General features: G+C 48.2%; 1 protein-coding gene across 7 annotated transcripts in view; it reads left to right on the top strand.

Moving 5' to 3' along the window:
- Positions 1-24,927, top strand: part of OSBP2 (oxysterol binding protein 2) — a 292,924-nt gene that overhangs the window by 266,037 nt on the left and 1,960 nt on the right. For 6 of the 7 annotated variants that reach the window (XM_043967582.1, XM_043967587.1, XM_043967590.1 and 3 more), the window contains 7 exons: positions 1,653-1,710; positions 2,108-2,254; positions 8,337-8,582; positions 14,847-14,967; positions 22,181-22,284; positions 23,669-23,764; positions 24,174-24,358. In XM_043967582.1, the coding sequence (XP_043823517.1) occupies positions 1,653-1,710; positions 2,108-2,254; positions 8,337-8,582; positions 14,847-14,967; positions 22,181-22,284; positions 23,669-23,764; positions 24,174-24,358 (957 nt within the window). The remainder of the gene's footprint in view (positions 1-1,652; positions 1,711-2,107; positions 2,255-8,336; positions 8,583-14,846; positions 14,968-22,180; positions 22,285-23,668; positions 23,765-24,173; positions 24,359-24,927) is intronic. The other variant, XM_043967585.1, reaches the window with a different exon arrangement.

Below are 24,927 nucleotides of genomic sequence, written 5' to 3'. Positions count from 1 at the left end.
AGAGTTACAGGCAAAACCCAGCTCAGCAAGGGTTTGCCTTCTTGTTTAGCATGTAGTGATTTTTTTGTTTTTCCATCCCCTTCCTTCCCCCTTCCTTCCCCCTTCCCAGTGAGTCTCCCTTGTGGCCAAGAATAGAAGCTCAGGCGAGGCCTGTAGGCCCTGCTTCTGTCAGAAAGAGAGAGGCGCTTTTCGTCGCCTCTCAGAAGACAAGCTACAGAAAGCATTTCTTGCGCTCCCATTGGCTTGGCTCCTGCCCTCCAGGAGCTCCGCCGCGAGGCTGTGTGTCATGCCAAGCAGAGAGCGTTAGGGTTGAAGGACAGAGGCAGAGTGCCTGACTGGTACTCAGTGGGGGAGTCAGGGAAGGCTCTCTGGAGTTGGGGGGCACTAAGCCGGGCCTTGCAGGGAGAGAAGGATTCACAAAGACAAAGAGGAGCAAGAAGGGCCTTAGGATGAGGTGGTGCATTGGAACCTCTGACACCCAGCAGTCATTTAACTTCTCTCTACCTCAGTTTCCTTATCTGTAAAATGTGGAGGGTGAGAACATCCCCTCACAGGGATGCCATGAGAATCAAATGAGGGAGCATTTGTCAGGTACTTTGCAAACCTTAAAGCACTCTGTCAACTCGCAAGACCGTTATCATCCTCATTACTGTTAGCCTAGTTTCACTGTATCATGGAGGATGTGGCCAGAAGTAATGGGAAATGAAAGTGGAAAGACGTAGATCAATTTGGACCAGCCCTTTGCGGGCTTGAAGACAGGGAGGGGACAAGACTTGGTAAAGCGATTGGACGTGCTGATTAAGGATGCCAGAAGAGTTCACTGCGGTTCTGAGAGAGTGGCTGCTTCACCAAAAGAAATCAGGAAACTTGGAGCGGCAGGAGGAGAAGCCCAACCGGGAGAAGCCTGGGTTTGCACCTTAGATCGTCTGGTCCAGTCTGAATCCCAGAGCCTGACGACGTGTCTGAAGTCACCTATCCAGGAAGGAGCAGAGTCAGAAAAGGCTGTGCAGGTCCTGGGGCAGGGAGAAGTGCAGAGGACCTGCCCAGGTCAGCTCACCAGCAGGCATCCCCATGGCAGGGGACCACCAGCCCAGCCCACCTCTGTCAGCCTCAGTTTCCTCACCTGCAAAATGGAGATAACTCAGCCTACTGTGTGGTGAAGATAAAATTATTCACGGCCCTCCACAGGGTCAACAGCAAACAGCTGTGTGTCCATGACTCCTTCCCAGATCCCGGGTTCTTACAGCGTGGGCACTCTCTCCATCAGCACAGATCACAGATCCTCTGTCCCTTTATGCTGGTGGTGTTTAGGGGTCCCTAGGACCATAGAGCAATGAGCGGTCATCTGCTTCCCAGCCAGTCACCCTGTGGCCAAGATCGTGATGAGCCTTTGTGCTCATTCCAGCAAGGGCAACAGACATAAATCCCCCACCCGCCCAGGAGGCCCTACAAGAGGTTGCCTGCTATGGGCCTGGGCTTCCTCCAGGCCTTCATGAGACATGTGGGAAGGCCTTTCCTGGAGGGGCTCAGTAGGAAAATTACCTGGTTAAGCTTGGGTACCTGTGGACAGCCCGGTGCGAGGGAGCCACTGAGTCTTTTGGACGCGGGGGTAGGTCCTACAAGATACCACCTAACTTTTGTGTTTTCCACAGATCTGCTGAAAGTGGGAATGAAGCAGGCCCAGTGGATGACTGGAATGCAGAGGACCATGTAAGTACCCTGGGCCAGAGAGGCTGGGCTCCCAGGAATGGGGAAGTGGATGAGGGAGGCCTCAGAAGGTCTGTGAAGGCAGGGCACATCTTGACCCCGAAGACAGAAATCCACACTCTGTCCTCTTGAATTTGCACTAGGGTCTTTTCTAAATTATGACACTTCTGTCTGGGAAGGGGAAGGAAGCTGCCTTCACCATGGGCCTAGTGGTCATCTGAGGGAGGCAGGGCCCCTGTAGTCTCAGCCCTGCCCAGGAGTCAGGATGGCTGTGCACTGCCCAGGCAGCCTGAGCCCTCACCATCCAAAAGGAGACCATTTCCCTGGGCTTTTTTTCTCCCTGCCTCCTTCACCAGGCCAAGGCCCTGGTCCCCAGCTCCTCCTTCTGATTCTTTGGCAGGTGTTTGGGAGCGCCTCGCGCATCCTGGGTGTCCCGCCCAAAGTCAAGAAGAGGACGCGCATCCCTGACAAACCTAACTATAACATTAACCTCTGGAGCATAATGAAGAACTGTATCGGCAAAGAGCTGTCTAAGATCCCCATGCCTGTACGTGAGCGGGGCCCAGGCAGGGGCGGCTGGGGGGCCTGCCCATAGGGGCCTGACGCTTTTTAGAACGTTACATTTGGAACCCCAAAGTGAAAAGTAACCCAAAGTCTGCCTGGGTGACAAGGTTGTGAATCTGTGATGAGGAGGATAATATTACTCCTGTTACTATAGGACTTAGAGGGTGATCCTTCCCCACCCTAGCCTGGGAGGCCTTCGTATTATCTCCATTTTACAGATAAAGAAACTAAGGATTAAGAGACAAGTGGCTTGACAAGAGGGATGCAGTTAACTTGTGTAGTGCTCTTCTGCCGCTCCATGCTGCTTCTCACTTAGTCGTGGCCCTGATTATTCTCCCAGCACTACCTGGGAAGAGTTGGGGCCCCCTGAGGCTGGGGGTCACAGAGCAAGCTTGGGTCAAAAGGAGGACCTGGTATTTATGCAGGTGCAAATCCAGGAACCAGAGGAGAGAAGCGTGTTACAAGCACTTAGGTGCACATCCCGGGAGGCAAAACTCCCAGGGATATTTGTCAGTGTGGCAGATCACCTGAGTAGCAAGAGACTGTGGGAGTTCAGGAAGCAGACCAAAAAACAGTGTGTGACAGTAAGGAGGGACTGGCAGTGAGTCACACTCTCTTCTGCAGCTTGTGCTCCCTATCCAAAGCAAAGGAGGGAACAATTCCTTGACTTGCCTCGATGTTAATTTTGTCCTTCCAAAAGTGGAAGAGCCAACCGAGAGAAACGCTCCTCTGGATGGGGTTTTCACTACCAAGGGGAAGGGAGCTGCTGGGGTAGGAATGGCGGGACTTCGGGGAGGAAATCACCTTGAGACTTGCGATATACAAGGGGAGGACAGTTTGGTGGGGGTGGGAACCTGTTCTGGGGGAGAGCCAATTGAAGAAAGAGGATAGGTAGGATCCTATGAACTGAAGCTACTCATCCAGGAAGGATGGATGATTTTCCCCCAAAGAGAACGTTTGAAGACACAAAGAGAAACAATTCCAATGACCTGGGGAAGGATGTATCCAAAGAGACAGAGGAGAGGTGTATAGGGACCTCATTAACCCACTTAGATTTTTAAAAGGTGTGGAAGCAAACGTGCAGGGATTGAATAATCAACATAAAAGCATGGCCCAGCCCTATCATAACCATGGCAGGAAGGCTGGATCATAGAGGAACTGCAGCAGGTAAGGAAAGCCAAGGATAAACAATCATGGTGGCAAGGAGCCCTGCTGGGGAGAAAGATGGTGACCCGGGAGGAAGGGAAGACAGAGCTGCTCAGTTCAGACTTGGCTTGTTTTCTTTCCAAAGAGAAATGGTCAAACAAACATAACTCATATGAAGTTAAATTCTCCAGGATAAACAAGGAGCTGGTAAGAAAGCTTGGTGATTGAAAGAACTGACAGATACAGTGGCTGAGCCACAGTTGTTAGCGAGAGGCAAGGAGGGAGTTTGCCAACTTATAGTTGGCCAGTGATTTAGACTTTGATTCCTGCCAGAACTCTATCATGTGTTGTTGTTGGTCTTGTTTTTTAAAGAGAACCAATGAAGGGGGCAGCTAGGTGGCACAATGGATAAAGCACCAGCCCTGGATTCAGGAGGACCTGAGTTCAAATCCAGCCTCAGACACTTGACACTAACTATGTGACGCTGGGCAAGTCACTTAACCCTTATTGCCGAGAGAGAGAGAGAGAGAGAGAGAGGGAGAGAGAGAGAGAGAATGAGAACGAGAACACCAGTGACATGATGTCTTGGCTTGCATGTGAATTGGATTTGAGAGAAGCAGGGTTGCACAGTCATCAGTGGCAACACAGAAGTCAAGACCCCTGGCAGTGGGCCAGACTGCAGAAGCAGCAATAATTACAGAGGCTTTATCAAATACAGGTCATACCAGACTCACCTTATTTTCCATTTTGACAATTACTAAACTGACCAATCAGGGCAGTGTTATATAGTTTACCAAGATCTTAGTAAAGCATTTGATAAAGTCTCTGTGTCATTTATGGAAAAGATCTAGGCATTTGGATGAGACATGGGCACATTTAAATGGATTTGGAACTGATTGACTGGCCAGACCCAAGAGATGTCATTTAATGGTGGTTTAATGTCAGCCTGGAAGGTTGTGCTTGGTCCTATGCCATTTAACATCTTTATCAATGAGGGATAGATGGTGCGCTTATCAAATTTGCAAATGAAACAAAATGGGGAGAATTGAATAAGAAGCAGGGTTCAAAAAGATCTTGACGTGCGTGAACACTGAACCCAATCCAATTAGATGAAACTGAGCTAAGCATACACTTGAAGTCTTGCACTTGGATGAAAACAGTCACTTTCCCAAGCACAAGGAGAGATGGCCAGAGTGTAGTTGTTCTAAAAACAAGTTAGAGGCTTTAGTGGACTACATAGTGTGGCCTGGCAGTCCTAGGTGGCATAAGAGGCAGCACTTTGAGGCAGAAGAGTTGTCACCTTCTGCTGCTGCTTCTTGGTCATGCACCCCCTGGAGTCTTCGGGGGTTTGAATCGGTCTTTCAGTAGAATGTAATCTCCTGGAGGGCAGGGACTTTGTCACTTTAGTATTTATTGTTTCTGCCCATGGCTTCTCGTTCTGCCTTTCAGCCAAACAGGATAAGGTAGATCTCTCCTCCATGTGACAACCCATCATTATAGACACCATCACATCCCTCTGAGAGCTCTCTATTAGAGGCTGAGCCTCCCCAAGTCCTTCCACCAGTCCTCATGTGGCATGAACATAACCAGGCCCTTCACCATACTGGTTTGCCCTCCTCTGCATCTTCTCCACTTACCCAGATCCTTCCTAAACGGTGGTGTTGAAACCCAAACCCCAAAGTGAGTGGCCACCCAAGTAGCACTTGCAGATGCCTACTGGAGAGGAGGGGGAGGGAGTAAATTATTAGGAAACTTTCCTTCTTGTTGAACCAAAGCCTGCCTCTCTGCACCTCTCCCCTCTTGATATCTGGTCAATAGAACACGGGATCTCTCTTTTCCTTTGATAACTCTTCCAATAAAGTCAGTGATCAGTCAGTCAGCCAACAAGAATGAATGAGGGCGGGGGCAGCTAGGTGGCGCAGTGGATAAAGTACCGGCCCTGGATTCAGGAGGACCTGAGTTCAAATCTGGCCTCAGACACTTGACACTTACTAGTTGTGTGACCCTGGGCAAGTCACTTAACCCCCATTGCCCCGCAAAAAAAAAAAAAAAAGAATGAATGAGGGCTTATTATGTGCCAGGCACTGCGCTAAACTCTGGGGGTACAAAGAAAGGAGCTCACATTCCAATGGGAGAACAACATGCAAGCGGCCCTGCCCCGCTGAGCCGGAGACAGGGTGAGTGGGGTAATCAGCAGAGGGAAGCTATCAGAATGGAGAGGGATAGAGAAAGACTGCTCGAAGAAGGCGAGGTGTTAGCTTGAAGAAAGCCGGGGGATCCAGGAGGCAGCCATGAGGAGCCAGCAAATTCTAGGTGTAGAGGACAGCCAGTGAGCATGGCTGGAGTCTGGGGTTGGAAGAACAGTGAGGAGGCCAGTGTCAGGGGCCTAATGAGTCATGAGCCTGAAAAGGGGCTTTCAAAGCCAAACAACTGATTTGGTATTTGATTCTGGAGATAAGTTATTGAGCATGGAGGGTAACATGGTTAGAGCAGCACTTCCTGGAAGTCACTTTGGCAGCTAAGTCGGGGATGGACAGGAGAGAGGAGAGACTTGGGCCGGCAGACCCATCAGCAGGCAGGCTGCGGTAATAGCCCAGGCCTGAGGTGATGAGCTGAACTCGGGGGGTTGTGTGAGAGGAGAGAATAGGATGAGGCGTACAAGGTGTCATGAAGGTAAAAACAGGATTTGACAACGACAGGTGGTTGTAGGAGTGAGCGAGAGTGAGGAGTCACGGGTGACATGTAGGTTATGAATCTGGGTGGCAGGGAAGATGGTGGTGTCCTTGGCAGTAATAGGGCAGCTAGGAGGAGGGGCAGACAGGCAGCAGGAGTTGTGATACTGGAGGCTAGGCTGGATATATGGGTCTGGGCATCATCTGCAGAGAGTTTGATAATTGGGATGTCCAAGAGGCACTTGGAAATGTGATCCTGGAGGTCAGGAGAAAGGCTGGGACTATAGAGAAAGAGAGAAGATAACATGGGAGCAGATGAGAAGGCAGCCCAGGACAGAGTCTTGGGGGATACCTACAGTTAGCAGATGTGACCCGGATGTAGATCCAGCAGAGAAGCCTGAGGAGAGGCCAGACAGGTCGGAGAAAAACCAAGAGAGCAGTCTGACAAAAATCTGGGGAGAAGAGAAGACCCAGGAGAAAACGGGATCAATCAAGGCTGCAGAGAGGTCGGGAAAGATGAGGACTGAGAAAAGGCCGCTGGGTGGGGTAGGTGATTGAGAGCTCATTGGTAAGTTAGGGAGGAGGTAGTTTCTTCTGAATGATGAGGTGTGAACCCAGACTGTGGAGAGTGGAGAAGGAAGAGAGAGGAAAGGAAGAGGAGACATGGGTGTTGACAGTCTTCTCTGGGAGCGTAGCCAGAAAACAGACGAGAAACAGGATGGGAGCCAGCAGAGATGCCCAGGTTGAGTGAAGATGAGAGAGACATGGGCCTATAGATAGGCATCCAGGAAACAAGGAGAGATCGATGTAAGTGAGAGTGAGGATGGGAGAGGGGCAGTCTGCTGGATAAAATGGACTGCGAGGGAATAGCTTCTCTAAATGTAGAGGGTTTTCCTTGGTAAGGAGAAGAGCCATCTCCCAATGTGAGACGGATGAAGGAGGAAAGAGTGGCAGAAAACAGAGGAGGGATGTAGGACAAGGAAGAGAGGGAGCTTTTGGTGAATTACCTCCATTTTTTCAGTGACGTTTGAGGCAAAATTCTCAGCTGAGAGGAAAGGGAGCAGGGGAGCCACAGGAGGTTTGAGGAGGAATGAGAAGGTTTGCAGGAGCTGCCCAGAGGTTGGGACAGTGGGGTGATAAGGGAGGTAGGGTACGATTGCCAGCAGCAGCGAGCGCCCAGTTGAAGTTGCTTAACATAAATTTGTTGTGGACTCAGTCAGAACAGTCGTATGATTTTTCTCCAGCTTCATTCATCAGTACGTATAAAGGAGCAAAGGCAGCAGGTAGTGGGAGTGATCCAAAGCGAGGGTTAGCAGGGCACAACAGTATGATAAGGGTCAAGGGACTTGAGAGAAGAGGACAGGTTATGTCCTCTAGACTAGAGCAGGGGAAAGAGCTGAGGCACTGGAGGTCACATGGAGGATAAAGAACAGTGTTTGGGCTTGCCCAGGATAAGGGAGGTGGGATGACAGCGGAGTGTGATCAGATGAGGGGATTTAAGAGGTTCTGGACATGAGGTGGCACGCTCGAGGGGGGTGTTGAGGTCAGAAATGCCACTAGGTCTGCCTTATAATCTCCTGAGACAATACTGTTTTCACAGTTGGGACTTGAGATCACATGATGAACTGACCCAAAGAATCAGTGACCTAGGGACTTTAAGAGTCCGTGAATCTGCGATCCTGTCAGTTGTGTACATTCTTGTTCAGGGTGGCGTCTAACGTATGAAAGCTTTGAGGTGTGTAGAGCAAACCCCATCTCTGCCTCCGGGCTTCCTTCAAGTTCCAGGCAAAACCTTCCCTTCTACAGGAAGCCTTCCCTGACCCCCATTAATTCTGGTGCTTGTCCTCTGCTGATTATTTTTAATTTATCCCACGTATAGGTTGTACCCTTGAGGGCAGGGACTGTCTCTTGTCTTTCTTTGTGTCCCCAGTGCTTAACACAGTGCCTGGCACATAGTAGGCACCTTAAAATGTGTGTTGTCTAACTGGGATACATATGCATGTATGTATAGATGTGTGTGTGTGTGTTTATGGAGAGAGAGAGAGTAATGAAGAGAGAGTCGTTTGAGCTTCAAAACCGCCTGGTAGTGGGCGCTATTATTGTCTCCATTTTGCAGAGGAGGAAAGTGAGTCTTAAGAAAGTTAGGTGACTCCCCAGGATCTCCTTGCAGGGAGGCAGCTATGAGCAGAGCCTGAAAGCACCGTCCAAAGCTGAGCTGCTGTGGCCCTTGTGCTGTTCTCTCTGCAGGTGAATTTTAACGAGCCCCTGTCCATGCTCCAGCGGCTGACGGAGGACCTGGAATACCATGAGCTGCTGGACAAGGCTGTCAAGTGCGAGAACTCCACGGAGCAGATGTGCTTCGTGGCTGCCTTCTCAGTGTCTTCCTACTCCACCACTGTCAACCGCATCGCTAAGCCCTTCAATCCCATGCTGGGAGAAACCTTCGAGCTGGACCAGATGGAAGAAATGGGCTTCCGTTCCCTCTGCGAACAGGTAGGGAGCACTCGAGGTCCCTGCTTGGGGCAGGGCTGGATTAGGGACTCCTGAAGTCCCTTTGTAAACACCTTGTAAACCTCCGGGCACACAGAACTGGGATTTGTTGTTGTTAGTGAGGACCTGTAATACCTGGGGGCGCTGCCTGGCCTTGCCTGGTTCTAGCCAAGGCCCCTGAACCAGCCCAGAACCCTCCCTCAGGACTCCTTCCTTCAAGGCAGAGGCTGCACAGGAATGCTGGACTTGAAGTCCTCCCCCTTCCTGTTAAGTTGTCAGAGGCAATTCTAAGAAGAATGATAATTAGACCGCCTAATTGCATTGGCTCTGAGGAAATGGGATTTTCTTCAACTCCTCGGGAAGTGGAAGGAGATAGTTCATCATGTGCTTTTCGAGAAGGTAGGAACACTAGTAGGAGGTCTGGCTGAGTGCAGGGGCACTGGGCCGGGACAAAGGCATTGGAGGCCAGGTCAGTCGTGGGAATCATCAGAGACCAGAGACACCACGCCCGAGGGAGCCAAAAGGAAGAAGAGGAAATCAGAGATGTGCAGATCTGGGGGGGACACTGACAGGGGCAGTCAGAGGCAATGCCAGTTCAAGGTATCCGAAGTCACTGACATCTGCAGAGGATATGAAGCAAGGTAGTAAGTAGAAGCACTGGTTAAGTGCTCGCTGTGTGCTGAGCCTTGTGCTGGAGAGACAGTAGAAATAAAAGCAGTGTGTGCCCTCAAGGAGCTTAGAGTCTAATGGGGAAACAGCATGTAGACACAAAGAAGAGTATGTGGAAGGTCTTCTCAGGATGGTAAGCAGCAGAGGGGATGGAAGCTGGGGGTCAGGAGAACCAGAAAGACTAAGGCAGAATATATGCACTTATGGGGACGGGGGACAGCCAGTGCAGAAGCCCAGTGAGGAGGCCAGGGTCCCTGGGTCACAGAGTCTGTGGAGGGAAGGAAAAAGACCAGGTCATGAGAAGGCGTTCTGTTTTATCCTGGAGGGCACACTAAGCGGGGAGGCAACATGGTCAGAAGTATCCCTTGGGAAAAGCACATCTGAGTGGAGCATGGATTCAAATGGCGACGCTCAAAGCAGGGAGACCCGTTAGAGGCTGTTGCTGCGGAAATACATCTAATGGGTATCCTATTTCTTGCCTTCTCAGTGGGTGGGGGAGGGAGAGAATTTGGGACTGAAAATAGTGGTTTTTTAATTTTAAAAAGAAGACAAGAGATGAGGGCGGCGAGCTCAAAAAGGAGATGTGTATAAGAAATGGCGTGCAGGTAGAAGCAATGGAATAAGGTGGCAGCACATTGGATAGAGAGGATGAATGGAAGCGAAGAGTTAGGATGATGCCAAAGATGGCACACCTGGGTGACTGGAAGAATGCTGGGATCCTTGATGGTCCTGGGGAGGTTGAGAAAGGGGGAAGGTTTAGGGTAGAGTTCTGTTTTGAACATGTTGAGTTGGAATGTCGATGGGACATCCTAGTGTTAGGTGATTCGGGACTATGGTGGCTCAGCAGAAAGAGCAGGACTGGACCCACAGAGCTGGGAATCATCAGCACAGAGATGCTAAATTGCCTTATGGGAGCTGACGAGATCAGCCGTTTCTCTGGAATACCCTCCTTTAGTTCAGTCTGATTCAATCAGTATTGTCAGTAGAACTGTCCTAAGTATTCAAGGACAAAGCAGGCAAGGGAGCCCTGCTTCCAGGGCACCACCTTCTCCTGCAAAGTGAATACAAAACCTTTGGGGAAGGGGGCAGAACACAAACAGCTCAGGGCACCAGGAAAGCCTCTCTGGAAGTGGTCCCCACCATCCTTCCCTGCCCTCAGGTCCCCCCTTAGCCGGCCGCCCAGCTTGAACTTCTCTTCTGTGCTCAGATCTCCCATGTCTTGCCCTCCTGTGCCCTGAATCATTCCCTCTTTTGTATTCTGGTCGTGTATATCCCTGTCATGGCCTTGCACGAGATTCTATGAGGGCCAGAACCATACTTCAGTCACCAAGAACTGTATTGTCCTTGGAGCCTAACACTGCTGAAGGCCTACTCTGTGTCCTGTTCAAAGCACTTGGGGATGCAGAGATGAAAAAATGCCTCTTGGGCAACCCACAAGCATTTATTAAGCACCTGCCAAACACAGTCAGTTGAGATTCATCTGAGATTGCAGCTTTTGAAAATCCTCGAGTATCCTTGGAAGAGTATCAGCGTTAAGAAGCAAGGCTTCCTCTGTGGCCTACAGACTGGGCTCATTTCTGGCCCAGGTGACTAGCCAGCTACACGCCTGACGTAGGGAAGGCCATGGAAAAAGCAGATTGGGAATCAGAGAACCTGAGTTTGGATCCCAGTTCTGCTGCATGATAACCTATTTTACTTGAAGGAAATCACCATCTAACCTCTCTGAGCCTCGGTTCCCTCACTTGTAAATAAGGGGTTGGATTAAGAGGAACTCTTAAAGGTCCATTAAGCTCTAAATCTAGGGGCTTATGACGACCCTACAATCCTTCCTAAAAGTTGTGTGGTGATTGAGAAACTCAATGGGCCACCCATCCCATTGGGGGTCATAATGTGGGCTTTGGGCATTCATCACTCACTTTCTCGTCACTTATAAGAGACTGAATACAAAATATTATTACAGCCTTTGGAAGGACTTGGACGTGGAAGCCTAAGCAGCAAATGTTACCCATAGCTGACCTCCATCAGAGGCAGCCTAGAACTTGTGAAGAAGGTTGTTGGTGTCAGCTCTGATATGTGCAGACGCAGAGATCTCTCGTGTCAGCGTTGATTGGAACTAACTTCCATCTGAGATATTATCGAGATACTGCAGACAGCAAACTGGACCCAGTGCCATGTGTTTGGACCATCTATGCATCCTGGACAGAGTTCCCAGGCCGATAGAGGCAGGTGTCAGGAAGGGTCCCACGAGTACTTGCTCTCCAGTCTCGGAAGCGGGGCCTTAGATACTAGGATTTAGTGACTTTCCAGTATGAAAAGAATGGAAGAATTGGTTGAGGCAAAAGCTAAGGTAGACGAGAGAACAGGTGTGTTCCCACAACATGAGTTGGATGGGGGATGTGCCCAAGGAGTGACCCACAGGATCAAGCTACCTGAATCCCGGCCATTCTGGGTATGATGTTGGAAGATCTCTTTGTCTGTGATGGATGACCTGAGACCATCTCAGGGCCCTGATGACCAGTGGCATCTTAAAAGTCCATCCAGCAGATCCCATGCATCACCTGTAATGGTGAGACAAGAGAAGAATGAAAAGAGAAGGATGTCTGTAGGCCACCAAGCCTTGAACAAGAGAACCAGAGTGAACCATACTCTGGGTTAGACAGCCAGGGGTTCTTGGTACTGGTCTGCCCAGCCAGAGCTTACCAGCTCAAGGATATGCCCCAAGGCATGTTAGGGGCACCTGGCACTTTCCACTGACTGCTGGACCATGTGCACCTCCAAGCCTTGGTCTTCCTTAATGTCTTTGAACAGACCTAGACAGAATAGAAGGGGAGACAGCGGCCATAAGCTTCATTTGGAAAATGCCGTTTGTGCAGTGCCCCTGTCAGGACTGCAAGACTGGTTGGGTGGTTGCTGTCCTTCGTTCTTGAAGAGGACCGACATGACATCACTGTCTCAGGGTCAGGCTACAGTGTGTCTGACTAGGGTTATACAAACTCAGAAGGCTCTACCACAGGTCGGGCACAAATAGTCCATTCGAACAATGGAATACTATTGTGCTGTAAGAAATGATGAGCAGGAAGAGTTCAGAGAAACCTGGAGGGTCTTACGTGAGCTGATGATGAGTGAGATGAGCAGAACCAGAAGAACATTGTACACAGTATCATCAACATTGAGTGTTGACCTACTGTGATGGACTATATTCTTCTCACCAATGCAATGGTACAGAAGAGTTCCAGGGAACTCATGATAGAAGAGGATCTCCAAATCCAAGAAAAAAAAAAGAAAGAAAGAACTGTGGAGTATAGATGCTGATTGAACCATATTATTTCTTTTGTTTTAGGTGCTGTTGTTTTTTTTTTCTATTTTGAGGTTTTGCATCACTGCTCTGATTCTTTCTCTTGTAACAGGATTAATGCAGAAATAGGATTAATGTTATTATGTGTATATATATGTGTATATATATGTGTGTGTATATATATATATCTATATGTATATGTATAGATATATATAGATATAACCTATATCAGATTACCTGCTGTCTAGGGGAGGGGGGAGGGAGGGGAGGGAGGGAGGGAGAAAAATCTGAAATTGTAAAGCATGTATAAACAAAAGTTGAGAACTATCTTTACATGTAACGGAAAAAATAAAATATCTCAAAAAAAAAAAATAGTCCATTCGAACAGTCAGAATGGGGAGGCCTCTAAACTTGCACAGCTCCCATTTTTTTAGCTACTGCAATTCTGTTTTGTCATCGAGCAGAGCATCTTCTCTGATGAGGGCACACCATGCCGGGCATTCTTGTGCCGGGGTCTCCAGCGTCTGGCAATCAATTCCAAAGTCCTTCAGAGAGACCTTGAGCGTGTCCTTGTATCACTTCTTCTGGCCTCCATGTGAGCACTTGCCTTGTGTGAGTTTGCCATTGGTCTTTTAAGCCAATGTTCATTTGTCATTTGAACATGGCCGGCCCCTCAGAGTTGTGCTCTCTGCAGGAGAGTGTGAATGCTTGGCAGTTTAGCTTCAGAGAGGACCTCAGTGCCTGGTACCTTGTCCCTGCCAGGTGATCCTCAGACTCTTCTTAAGACAATTCAAATGGAAGTGATTCAGTTTCCTGGCATGGCTCTGGTACTGTCCAGGTTTCACAGGCAGACAACAATAAGGTCAACACAATAGCTCTGTAGATCTTCAGTTTGGTAGGCAGCCTAATGCCTCTTGTCTCCCACACTTTCCTTTGATGCCTCCCAAACTCTGAGCCAGCTCTGGCAATGCATGTGTAAACTTTATCATCTATGTGTATATACCTGGAAAGTCTACTGCCAGGGTAGGTGAACTCATCCACAGCATTGAGAGTTTGTCTACTGTTGATTGTGACCAAGGAGGGAGTGGTGCTGGCTGGTGGATGACCTCTGTTTACTTGGTGTTAATCATCAGGCCAAAATGAGCACAAGTAGCAGAGAACCCATACTCTGTTGCATCTCAGCCGCAGAGGCTGCATTTAGTGCACAGTCCTCTGCAAATAAAAAGTTGCTCGCCAACTCTCCCTCTACTTTAGTCTTTGCTTGTAGCCTTTTCAAGTGAAATAATTTACTATCAGTGGGGTAGCTGACTTAGATGTCATTTTTGTCCTCACTGAAAGCGCCCAACATCGCCAGAAAGATCACGCTAAGAAGCTTGGAAGCAACCACACAGCACTGCTTTTCTCCATTAGTGACTGGGAAATCTCGAGAGCATTGTCCGTTATCAAGGATCCACACGAGCGTACCATTGTGGGACTGACATGCAACACCGACGAGCTCCAGGCAACCACAAATCCTCACAACTAACAGTATCAAAGGCCTTGGTTAGATCAACAAACTTTGTGTACAGATCCCCATTCTGCTCCTGCATTCCTCCTGGAGTCGTCAGGCAGCAACCCTTTCTGAAGCCACACCGGCTCTCAGGTGTGACCATCTCTTCCTGGTGAAGGATCAGCCTATTAAAGAGGACTCTAGCAAGAATCTCACTGAGAGAGACACACACACACACACACACACACACACACACACACACACCCCTCCCACCCCTGTGTTTGTCACAGGACAACCTATTTCCCTTTCCTTTATAGAGATGGACTATGGAAGCATCATTGAACTCCTTGGGGATAACCTCCTCTTGACACATAAAGCCAGAAAATTTCAGTCAGCTTTTTTATGAGTGATGGAGCCCCGCCCTATAAATCTCAAATGGAATAGAATCAGCACCAGGTGCTTTGTCCCATGAGAGGAGCCTAATGCCATTCCAAACCTTTTCAGTTGGAAGTTTGGCTAGAGAGGGATCGGATTCCACCTGAGGTAAATGATCAGTGACTTCAGCCCTCCTTGAGTTAAGTGGCTGGCAGTGGAGTCTTTGGGTCAGAGAGTTTGGTCATTTGACTCACTTTCACAGCATAATTCCAAATTGCTTTCCAGAATGGTGATTCCCCATTCACAACTCCACCAAGAGTGATTAATTGTGTTTGCATGTCCACAGCCCATGCCATTGACTCTTCTCATTTTGGTTAGACTTGGCCAGTTTTCAGGTGATGAGGTGAGTTTTTTCTTATTAACCTACTCTTGTTTCTAGGTGAGCCACCACCCTCCTGCAGCTGCCCACCACGTGTTCTCCAAGAACGGCTGGACTCTGTGGCAGGAAATCACCATCTCCAGCAAGTTCCGGGGCAAATACCTCTCCATCATGCCACTAGGTAAGATTGTGTGTTATAACGCTTGATCTAGAAAGGCGCACAGATGCAGAGACAAATCGAGTCTGAGACTCTCAGCAGCCATGTAGACCACTGGTTTCTACCCAGTTAATATACAATTTGGAGGGAGTGAAAACCAGGAAAGACGGGATGTCGTGATGGAAGTGTCTTCTTGGTGGAAAGGATTGTGAGACACAGCGATGACAGGGAAGGAGCACTTTGGTGACATTCCATGTCAGGTAACAGTTGGGGACTTCTCCAAAACCAGGTGACTCACATGGAGGAGAGACTTAACTTCACAAAATGTCATGACTTGTGCTGTTTTTTATGGGACATGTGCCCTGTCAAGGTGGCCTCATGGACTGCCAGGTCTCAGGCTTATTGAATTCTTCTCAAGGTTCCCTCTGAACCATGGCATAGACCGAGCCAGAGATGGGTCTGAGGGAAAGAATGTCCATTTTGTGCTTATGTGGAAGGCACCATGCTAGGTGCAAGAGATGCAAAAGCAGAGTCAGAAGACTATTCCTGCCCTCACGGAGCTTCTGGTCTATTGGCAGATACAACGCGGCATTTCAGGAAGGAGAAAGTGGTAACCGATGGGGAACCAGGAAAGGCTTCATGGACAAGGAAATGCCTGAACTACAAACAATTCTAGGACACAGAAGGGAGAAAAAAGTGCATTCTAGGGAGGAGGGACAGTCTAAGCAAAGACATATGGGTAGAAAATAGACCGCTGACTTGGATGAGCAATGATGGGGCCAGTTTAGCTTAAAAGTGGAATTATGAAGGGCATTAATGAGGGACGAATGTGGGAAAGAGGGCACTGACTCTACAGAGGGGAGTCAGCATTATCGTTGAGAAGAAATGGGGGGCACTGAAGATGTTGGAGCAAGGGGTGACCACGTCAGCTTTGCACATTAGGAATATTGATCTGCCCACTCTGGGTGGGCTGGAGAGAGGGAGACAGGAAGCAAAAGATGGTCAAGGAGACTCTTCCAGGAGTCTAGGCTCAGGATAGTCCTGGCCTTGCTGGTACAGAGACAGGGAGAATGCAAGATGGCATGTGGAAGTAGAGTGGACAAGACGTGTCTCAGCCAGAGGGAAGCACCAAGGAGCACTCCAGTGTGCAAAGCTGGCTGACCAAAAGAAAAGGAAGAAAATGACCTTGTCTTAGGTATGTTAAGTCTCGGTTTCTGGGAGTTGTGGCTGGAGCAGACAGTTTGTTCAGGGGGACTGGGGTTCAGAAGAAAAATTAGGATATTGTGTCGATTTGGGAGTCATCTGGGTAGAAATGATTTTTGAGCCTCGGAGTTTATGAGATCATCGAAAGAGGATGCAATGAAATAAGAGAAGGCTGAGGGCAGGACTTTGTAGGACAGCCCCACGCCCCCAGGGAGGGGATAGGAGATGGGTGAAGGTGTGGGCCCAGTGATCTCTGGGCACCAAAGATAGGAGGGGTGTTAGAATACAGAGCAGAAAGGCCCGGGAGCATAGAGTGCTCAGGCTATCCGGCTCAGCAGGACGCCAGACCTAGATCAGCCAGCTCTAAGGCTGCACTCTCACCTCCTCTTACCTCCCCTTCACACCCAGCCACCCTTCTCTGAACACCTCCCTGGAGGGCCCTCACAAACAGCTAGCTCCGGCTGCTCATTCACCTCTCAAGGCCTTGTGATGAGAGCCGATGGAGCACACCGAGCTCATGACAGAGGGGCCTCAGCCCTGGGCCAGCTTCCTGTGTCATTCACCTGGAGGATCTTTCAGGGCTTTTCCGGTAAGGAATGGTTCACTGCCTCAAAGCAACACCCCCGAGCTTTCTCCCTCCTCATGGGAGCATCATTCCCCACCTTCTCAGGTGAATGTTTTTCAATCTGTTTCTCTTAAGGAGACAGGCTCCACTGACTTGGGAGGGCATTTTTCTTAGAATGAAGGATGATTTCTAGACTTAAAGCCCACCTAGGAACGCTGCCTCGGTACCCCTGAGCCTGGGACCTCAGAGTTCCCTCTACCACTCTCGAGCATCTCCTTACAGGTCAGCCTGTCCAGTTCCTCTCTCCATCCTCACCCAGCATCAAGGCATAGGGAGATCATCTAGTTGTCTCTCTTCTCCAGCTTCTGCCATTTTTCAGAAGAAGATGAGGCCTGTATGAAAAGTGAACAAACATTTGAGTTTGTCTCCTATGTGACAGGCACTGTGCTAGGCACTGGAGGTACAAAGGACAAAGAGAGGCCCTTCCCTCAAGGAGCTCCCAGTCGAATGGGAGAGACAACAACAGGAGGGAAGGCTTCCTGTAGGAGGGACTTAAGGGAAGCCAGCAAGGTCAGAAGGCAGAGAGGATGAGGGAGAAGGTTCCCAGCATGGGGTCAGCCAGGGAAAGGGCCCAGAGAAGGGGAAGGATCACTCTCCCTTCAGAGCCGGAGCTAGAAGCTCAGTCTTGGCCCCCCGCTGAAGAGGCTCCTGCAGGTTGTGCCTTCTTTCCCTCTGCCCTGTGGAGATGTTCTTGTTCCAACCTGATGAGGTCGTCTACTGGAATCCCCTTTGCCTACATCCTAGGTCAATAGAAGAATGTAAAGAAACTCAAGGCTAATTAGACTTCTGTTCTGATTAAAAGGCTTCCTAGGCATTGGGCCTGTGGGCCTCGTATGTATCAGACAGAGGATTGTGCCCCTCTACACCATCCCTGCCAAACCTAAGATTCTGTGACTCTAATGGACAGAACACTAGAAATGGGTTTGAATCCTGATTATTGTGAACTTCTTACATCTTTGGGATTCAGTTTCCTCACCTGTGAAATGGGGATGGTAACATTGGTTCCCCATCCCTCCCAAGACTTTGGTGAGGGAAGGGTTCTGCAAACCTTAAAGCCAGAATTGAGAAATGGAAATGGTGCTGGCTGTGATTCTTTCTTTTATATTTGTTATTTATCTTTTAGCATTCTTTTCTTTTTAAATTGGAGTTCCAGATTCTCCCCCTCCCTCCCATGCATTCCACACACACTGAGAAGGCAAACAACATATCAAGTCATGCAAAAAACATTTTCCTATTAGCCATATCCAAGGAAAGAAGGAAGGAAGAAAATTCAGTTTTCCCTGAATTCATCAGTTCTCTCTGGAGGTAGATAGCATTTTTCATCATGGGTCTTAGATCATTGTATTGATCAGAGTAGCTGAGTCTTTCACATTTATTATCATTACAACATTGCTGTTACTGCACACAAAAATCTCCTGGTTCTTCTTGCTTCATTTTGCATCACTTCATGGAGGCCTTCCAAGGTTTTTCTGAAAGCATCCTGCTCACCATTTCTTATAGCACAGTAGTATCACGATTGATCCAGCCATTCTGGAGAACAGTTTGGAACTATGCCCAAAGGACAACAAAACTGTGTGTACCCTTTGACCCAGCAATACCACTATTGGGTCTTTTTCCCAAAAAAAATCATAAAAAAGGAAAAAGGACCCACATGTACAAAATTATTTATGGCAGTTCTTTTTGTGGTGGCAAAGAGTTGGAAATTGAGAGAATATCCATTTACTGGGGAGTGGCTGAACAAGGTGTGGCATATGAATGTGAGAGAATACTGTTGTGCTGTAAGAAATGATGGCATCAAAAGGGGTACATGATCTAGACCTGAAGGGTGATACCACAGGCAGATTAGAAAAGGAAGGAGTAGTTTACTTGTTGGGTGTATGGAGAGGGGAAGATTTTATGACCAAAGATGAGATAGAGAACATTATTAAATCAATATAGATCATTTTGGTTACATTAAATTAATAATTTTTTGCACAAATAAAACCAGTGCAAACAAGATTAGAAGGAAAACAGAAAGGTGGGAAACAATTTTCACAGCCAGTGTCTCTGATAAAGGCCTTATATCTAAAATATATAGAGAAGTGATTCAAATATATAAGAATACAAGTCATTCCCCAATTGAGAAATGGTCAAGGGGCAGCTAGGTGGTACAGTGGATAGAGCACCAGTCCTGGAGTCAGGAGGACCTGAGTTCAAATTTGGCCTCAGACACTTGACAATTACTAGCTGTGTGACCCTGGGCAAGTCACTTAACCCCAATTGCCTCACCAAAAAAAAAAAAAAGGAAAAGAAAAGAGAAATGGTCAAAGGATATGAACTAGCAGTTTTCAGATAAAAAAATTAAAGCTATCTATAGCTATATGAAAAAAAAAATGTTCTCAATCACTACTAATTAGAGAAATGCAAATTAAAACTTCTCTGAACTGATCCAACCATTCTGGAGAGCAATTTGGAATTATGCCCAAAGGGCGATAAAGCTGTGCATACCCTTTGACCCAGCAATACCACTTTTGGGTCTTTTTCCCAAAGAAATCATGGAAGGGGGAAAGGGAGCCACATGTACAAAAATATTTATAGCTGCTCTTTACGTAGTGGCAAGGAATTGGAAGTTGAGGGGGTGCCCATCAACTGGGGAATGGCTGGACAAGTTGTGGTATATGAATACAATGGAATACTATTGTGCTGTAAGAAATGATGAGCAGGAGGAGTTCAGAGAAACCTTGAGGGTCTTATGTGAGCTGATGATGAGTGAGATGAGCAGAACCAGAAGAACATTGTACACAGTATCATCAACATTGAATGTTGATCTACTGTGATGGACTAGATTCTTCTCACCAATGCAATGGTACAGAAGAGTTCCAGGGAACTCATGATGGAAGAGGATCTCCAAATCCAAAAAAAAAAAAAGAACTGCGGAGTATAGATGCTGAATGAACCATACTATTTCTTTTGTTTTTGGTGCTGTTGTTTTTTTCTATTTTGAGGTTTTTCATCAGTGCTCTGATTTTTTCTCTTATAACATGACTAATGCAGAAATAGGATTAATGTTATTATGTGTATATATGTATATATGTGTGTGTGTGTGTATATATATATATATATATATATATATATATATATAACCTATATCAGATTACCTCCTTCTAGGGGAGGGCAGAGGGAGGGGAGGGAGGGAGAAAAATCTGAAACTGTAAAGCTTGTATAAACAAAAGATGAGAACTATCTTTACATGTAATGGAAAAAAAAATAAAATACTTTATTAATTAAAAATAACTGCTCTGAGGTATCACCTCACATATATCCAATTGGCTAATATGACAAAAAAAATAAAATGATAAATGTTGCAGGAGATGTGGGAAAATTGAAACACTAATGCATTGTTGGTGGAGCTGTAAACTGATCCAAACATTCTGGAGAGCAATTTGGAACTATGCCCAAAAGACTATAAAACTGCATACCCTTTGACCCAGCAATACCACTACTAGGTCTTTATTCCAAAGAGATCATAAAAAAGGGGAAAGGATCCACATGTACAAAAATATTTATAGCTGCTCTTTTTGTGCTGGCAAAGAATTAGAAATCCAGGGAATGCCTATAAACTGGGGGATGGCTAAACAAGTTGTAGTATATGAATGTAATGGAATATTATTGTGCTGTAAGAAATGATAAGCAGGCGGATCTCGGGAAAACCTGGAAAGACTTACATGAATTGATGCTGAGTGAAATATGCAGAACCAAGAGAATATTGTACACAGCATCCGCAACATTGTGTGATAATCAACTGTGATAAACTTAGCTCTTCTCAACAATACAATGATTCAAGACAATGCCAAAAGACCCATGATGAGGGGACAGTTAATTGGCACAGTGGATAAAGCACTGGCCCTGGATTCAGGAGGACCTGAGTTCAAATCCAGCCTCAGACACTTGACACTTCCTAGCTGTGTGACCCTGGGCAAGTCACTTAACCCTCATTGCCCTGCAAAAAGAGAGAGAGAGAGAGAGAGAGAGAGAGACTCATGTTGGAAATGCTTTCCATATCCAGAAAAGAACTATGGAATCTGAATGCAGATTGAAGCACATTATTTTCACTTTTGTTGTTGCTTTTTTGTTATCATCGTTTCTTCTTTCTTGTCTTTTTTTCCTTTTGTTCTGACTCTTCTCTTATAACATGACTAATATGGAAATGTGTTTAACATGATTGTAATGTATAACCTATATCAGATTGCTAGTAGGAAGGGAAGAGGGGGGGAGAAAAATTTGGAAATCAAAAGCTTACAAAAGTGAATGTTGGGGGGCAGCTAGGTGGCGCAGTGGATAGAGCACCGGTCCTGGAGTCAGGAGTACCTGAGTTCAAATTCGGCCTCAGACACTTAACACTTACTAGCTGTGTGACCCTGGGCAAGTCACTTAACCCCAATTGCCTCACTAAAAACAAAAACAAACAAACAAAAAAGTGAATGTTGAAAACTACCTTTACATGTAATTTGAAAAAAAAAATAAAGGTCTGGTAAAATGAAGAAAGAAATGATAAGCAGACAGATTTCAGAAAAACCTGGGAAGACTCACTTGAACTGATGCTGAGTGAAATGAGCAGAACCAGGGGAACATTGTACACAGCAGCAGCAATACTGTGTGATGATCAGCTGTGATAGGGCTAGCTCTTTTCTGTTCCTCTGGACTCTTCTCTAAGGCCAGCCACGGGCACTGGAATGACCTTTCCAAGCATTTCTCTTGTCATTCTTTCCATTTACATCATTGTAATCACAACGTATCTCGTCGAAACATTTTCAGTACAATATCTTATGTGAGGAAAATGAGCCATGTGTACAAACCTACTTATAGCACCTTTTTTTGTGGTGACAAAGAATGAGGAATGGGGGTGATGCCCGTCCATTGAGGGGTGGCCAAAACGAAGAACAAAGCCTGTGAATGTGGTGGAGCACCCACCACTGGACGAAAAGGACAGCTTCAGAGACACCTGGGAAGAGTTGTGTGAACTGATGAAGAGGGAAGTGAGCAGAACCAAGAGGACAGTTTACAGTGATAACAACGTTGGAGAAAGAAACAGCTTGAAAAGACTTTAGCACTTGGACACTGAAGACGAAACACGGCCCCTCCCCTCCTGATAGGAGGCAGTAGACTCCGGGTACAGGATGAGACCTTGCCAATGGAGGAATTTTTGCATAATTATGCATATTTATTATGAGGATTTTGTTTGTTTTCCAGTGGGAGTGAGATGGGAAAGAAAGACAATCTCTTTTCATTGAAAAGAAAGTTGGCTTGGCTCTCACAACGACCCTATGAGGGAGTTAGAGAGGGAAGGGGGAGTGGGAGGGCCCGGACTGCCAGTGGGTGCCCATTTATTGTTGGGGAAGCCATGACTTCTCAGCTTTTTCTTTCCCACAGGTGCCATTCACCTAGAATTCCAGGCCAGTGGGAATCACTACATCTGGCGGAAAAGTACCTCTACTGTGCACAATATCATCGTGGGCAAGCTCTGGATCGATCAGGTCAGGTGATCCTCCCCACCTGCTGCCCTCCTCCCTGGGCAACACAAGCTATCATTTCCCATCCCGAGGGGGGAAGGCCCTGACGGCGGCATAGAAGCACAGTCGGCGCCCATGAGACCTTTAGAAGCATGGGGTGGAGGGGGGAGCACCTTGGACAAGTCATGTGACTCCAAGGGGGCCTCCAAGGTCCCTTCTAGCTCTGACCCTGAGAGAATGTGGGAGGTCAGCCCAGGACAGAACAAATGTGAGAGCTGGAAAAGGACCTTGGAACCCAGAGAATCATAAAGTGCTTTTGGAGATGGTCCATCCAGACCCCTCCTTTCACAGCGGATGAAAACCAGGGACCAGTGGCAGAGCCAGGACCATGAGCCAGGCTCCCATCTCTGGTATCCAGCTGGTGTTTCCTAATGTCCCTAAGAGCAAAGACGAGGTGGCAAGGTACCTCTGACCCAGTCAATCTCATGCCTGCAACACCGCCCTCCCCAGCCCTGCCCCAGGAAGTGGGCAGCCCCATGGGCTCACCCGACTGACTGGTCCAGGGCCAGAGCTTTGCTAGACTACACAAAGCCCCCCTGCCCATGTCTTGGTACCCACAAGGCAATCAAAAACCCTTCAGGGAGAGCCAGTTGGGAGCTCCCTTCTCCTCTCTGTGGGCCACCCCTGTGGTCACCAGAGCTAAGGCCAGGGTCCGTTATGGTTGAGGAAACCGAGGCCCAGAGGGGGAAGGGACTTGGCCAAGGCCACCCAGGCGGGCCATGGGGCCCGGCTCCAAAGTCCTTTTCTCACTCTCTCACTTGCTGTGTCACAGTCCTGTCCATCCGACCTGCCCATGGGCTGGTAGGACAGGCGATCATGTGGGGAGCCAAAAAGGAAGGGGCACAGATGGAGGAGAGCTGAGGCCGACAGGGAGGAGCCGCTATGGCCCAGGAAAGGGCAGCCCATCCTACTCCCTTCCTACCTGGCAACGTCAGGGCCGCTCCTCCATCCCCTGGAGTGGACCTGGGTTCAAATCTCACCTCACATACTTGCCAGCTGTGTGACCCCAATTGCCTCCCACATCTCTGGTCATCCTGGTCTATATCTTGTCCCTGAACCCCCATGGCTCTGAAGGAGATAGTGAGGTTGGTGGCCTTGCACAGCCTCCCTCACAAGTCCAATTCATTGCGGGTCGTAACATCACCCAGTGTTATGGTCCTCTTCAAGAACAAGGGGCAAACAACAACCAGGGTAGTACCCGCAACTTAAGAAGCAGAGCCTTGGGTGGGCACCTGATCCTGCAGGAGCAGGGAGGGGTGAAGGTGCCATTGAGATGTAAGTGGGGAAGAAAGACCCCTCCTCCTCGGGACCAGGGTCCTGACCTCTCTCCCATGTCTGTGTTCTCTAGACAGGAGACATAGAGATAATTAACCATAAGACAAAGGATAAGTGTCTGCTGAAGTTCACACCCTACAGCTACTTCTCAAAGGACTACACCCGAAAGGTAGGACGATAGGATGGAAGGGGGTCGTGGTGAAGGGAACAGTGTGTGGCAAGGCCTCGAATAGCAAGGAGAGGGATCGTTGTGTTTTCTGTCGTCTCTGAGGCTGTCAGAGGCATTGGAGCAGATCACAGAATGTCAGAGCTGGGAGGAGTCTCAGAACGGGGGAGGTCGGGGCTGGGAGAGGCCGTGAACAATACCTTACTATGATCCCACCTGTGTTGTGAAAACGAGTTGAGAATCAGAGTACGCCGGAGGGTGAGCCTGTAATAGGATCAGGACTAAGACTGGGTCATGCGCCAACCAGCTGACAACCACCTAGAACACAGGGTTCTCCGGGGTGGAGTTGCCCCATCAGCTCTGCAGGCTGGACCACTGACCTCTCCAAGGTGACAGGCCCTCTCTGCTCCAGGTGACAGGTGTGGTGACAGATAGCAAAGAGAAAGCCCATTATGTCCTGTCGGGCTCCTGGGATGAGAAGATGGAGTGCGCCAAGATCATTCAGAGCAGCCACAGCAGCCCCAGCACAGAGGGCAAGCAGAAGATGGTCTACCAGACCCTGCCAGCCAAGCTCCTGTGGAAGAAGTACCCTCTGCCGTGAGTGAGCCCCCTGTTTGGCCCGGGGCCAGAGCTTGATGCTGACCCGTCGTGGGGCACAGAAAGGCCTCCCTGGCCTCACCAAGGGCCAAGCTCAGCCTGTTTCACCACCTGGGCCGTAAGCTGCTGGGGGCAGCAGCCATGGCTTAGGCCTCTTTGGCCCCCACACATAGTAGGTGCTTAGTCAGCATTGAATTGGGTTGAACTGCAGCTTCATAAGGGGTCATGGGACTTGGCTGTAATCTTGGTTCTTCTGGTGATTGATTAGGTGACCTGGGATCGATGATTTCTCCCACCGAGCCTCACAGGGCTCCTTTTTAGAGTGAGAGCCTTGGGCTAGAGCAGGGCTTCTTCAATTTTTTCTACTCACGACCCCTTTTCACCTGAAAAATTGATGGGTGGACATTTGTATATTTTTATTATATTTTATTATTTTTATATTTTTATTATGCTTTCACTGTTGCCAAATTCTTCACGACTCCACGTTCAGTCACACTATCTCATGTGAGATTGCCACCCACAGTTTAAGAAGCCCTCTGCGTAAGCTGCCCACCCCTGAGGCCTTGATC

This window comes from Dromiciops gliroides, chromosome 1 (assembly GCF_019393635.1).
Source record: "Dromiciops gliroides isolate mDroGli1 chromosome 1, mDroGli1.pri, whole genome shotgun sequence".
In the NCBI taxonomy this organism is placed as follows: Eukaryota; Metazoa; Chordata; class Mammalia; order Microbiotheria; family Microbiotheriidae; genus Dromiciops; species Dromiciops gliroides.
This window is presented reverse-complemented; position numbering and strand designations above follow the sequence as displayed.